The 1,635-nt window shown below is 42.9% G+C and overlaps 1 protein-coding gene across 1 annotated transcript; it reads right to left on the reverse strand.

Annotated features, from left to right (window-relative positions):
• LOC135696360 (b(0,+)-type amino acid transporter 1-like) lies at positions 1 to 1,347 on the reverse strand. Its single transcript, XM_065215732.2, has one exon. It carries the CDS (start codon positions 1,345 to 1,347, stop codon positions 1 to 3), a length of 1,347 nt encoding a protein of 448 aa, XP_065071804.2.
• Positions 1,348 to 1,635: the final 288 nt, after the last annotated feature.

Below are 1,635 nucleotides of genomic sequence, written 5' to 3' on the forward strand. Positions count from 1 at the left end.
TCATTTCAAAAATGGAAAAACTAAAAGTAACAGAGAAACTAATGTCATGAATATCGGGTTGATAATCCATACCTTGAAGGGTCTCGGTAGATCTGGTTGGCGCACCCGTAGAATAATGACACCGAATATCGCTAAGCCATATGAAAAGCAAAGTGCAAATGAGAAGTAAATAACAAGATTTTGTGTTCCTGCTCCAAGAACGAAAATCCAAATCGTTGTCAATGAAGATAGAAATAAGACAGCTGGTATGGGCGTTCTTCTGTCCATATGAATGAACGACAATGGTTCAGGCAAATGTCCTTCGCGAGAGCCAGAGAGAACAAGTCGAGAGTATATGAAAGTTATTCCATTTAGTCCGCTGAAACAGGAAAAAGCAGCAGCAAAGGGCACAACCAATGCAACATTTTCTCCAAGAATCTTTGTCACAAACAGCGTAAGCACTGACAATGAACTTGCAATTTCTCCGTGGGTTAAAACCGCCAACAACGCTAGGTTAACCAAAAGGTAACATAGAATAACAAATCCGACTCCGAAAAGAATTGCTAGTCGGAGGTCCCTTTTTGGGTTTTTCAATTCCTCTGTGATTGTGCAAATAAGGCCCCATCCATCATATGCCCAAAGTCCATTGTAAATGGCTATACCAAAACTACCGAGTTCAAATTTGCTGGAATTGTCAAAAATAGAAACATAATTTTGAGTGTGTCCTGCAGAAGCTTTCCATATTCCTAGAGAAACGAAAAATAGCACTGATAGTGACTGAATAGCCGCGAAAAAGACTTGGGTTTTGCCAACAAACGAGGCGCTCAAAGAATTTATGATGGCAGACATCACGATGAAAAGCACAGCAACAGCTTTTGCTATCCAAACTCCATTGGAGGCAGTTATGTCAATAAACGGGCTTAAAATGTACTCACTGATTGCCATCCCCACAACAGCAATGCCAGCGGGAAATACCATAAAAACCTTCGCCCACAAAGTCACAAATGCAACAATATCTCCGAAGGCTTCTTTGTTAAAAATGTATTCACCTCCTGCTTTGCCAATTGCACAAGCCAGTTCGCAAAGGCTCAATGCACCCAAGATGGGTATTATTCCAGAGACTATCCAAACTACCAACGCTATAGCCATATTGTTAGTTTCTCTTGCAACAAGGCTTGGCGAGATGTACATAACAGAGCCAAACAAGATTCCTACCACGTAGGCAAATGCTTGCCAAAAGCCAAGACTTCTTGCAAGTTCTTTAACATTCAGTTGGATGCCATTGATGGACTCCCGAGAACCTGTCAAATGCTCAGATTTTTGCGAATCAAGGAGTGCAGTCGATTCTGTCCTCTTTAGCACAGCCATCTTCAGTCTGACCGGCTACTTACTTTTGTCTGCTACAATGAGGTGTATAAGAGTACGCTAGAGGGATAACTCTGTAGGGAGGCAGTGAAGCCTATCGATTTCCGCATTGTAGGGGGTCTATTATAGGTTTGCGGCTTCGCGGCCTGGACCCTATTTTAACGCGCGGCCTCCGGATTTTGTTCTGATTTTTCTACGGATTGCGGCTTCAGCAAAAGATGTCTTGCGTCTTTCGGTGTAAATTCGCGACGCTTTACGGCTTCTATGATGCGGTTGCGGCTTCTAGCTGCA

The sequence above is a fragment of the Rhopilema esculentum genome, chromosome 14 (assembly GCF_057945365.1).
Source record: "Rhopilema esculentum isolate cy_ngs chromosome 14, ASM5794536v1, whole genome shotgun sequence".
NCBI classification, from domain to species: Eukaryota; Metazoa; Cnidaria; class Scyphozoa; order Rhizostomeae; family Rhizostomatidae; genus Rhopilema; species Rhopilema esculentum.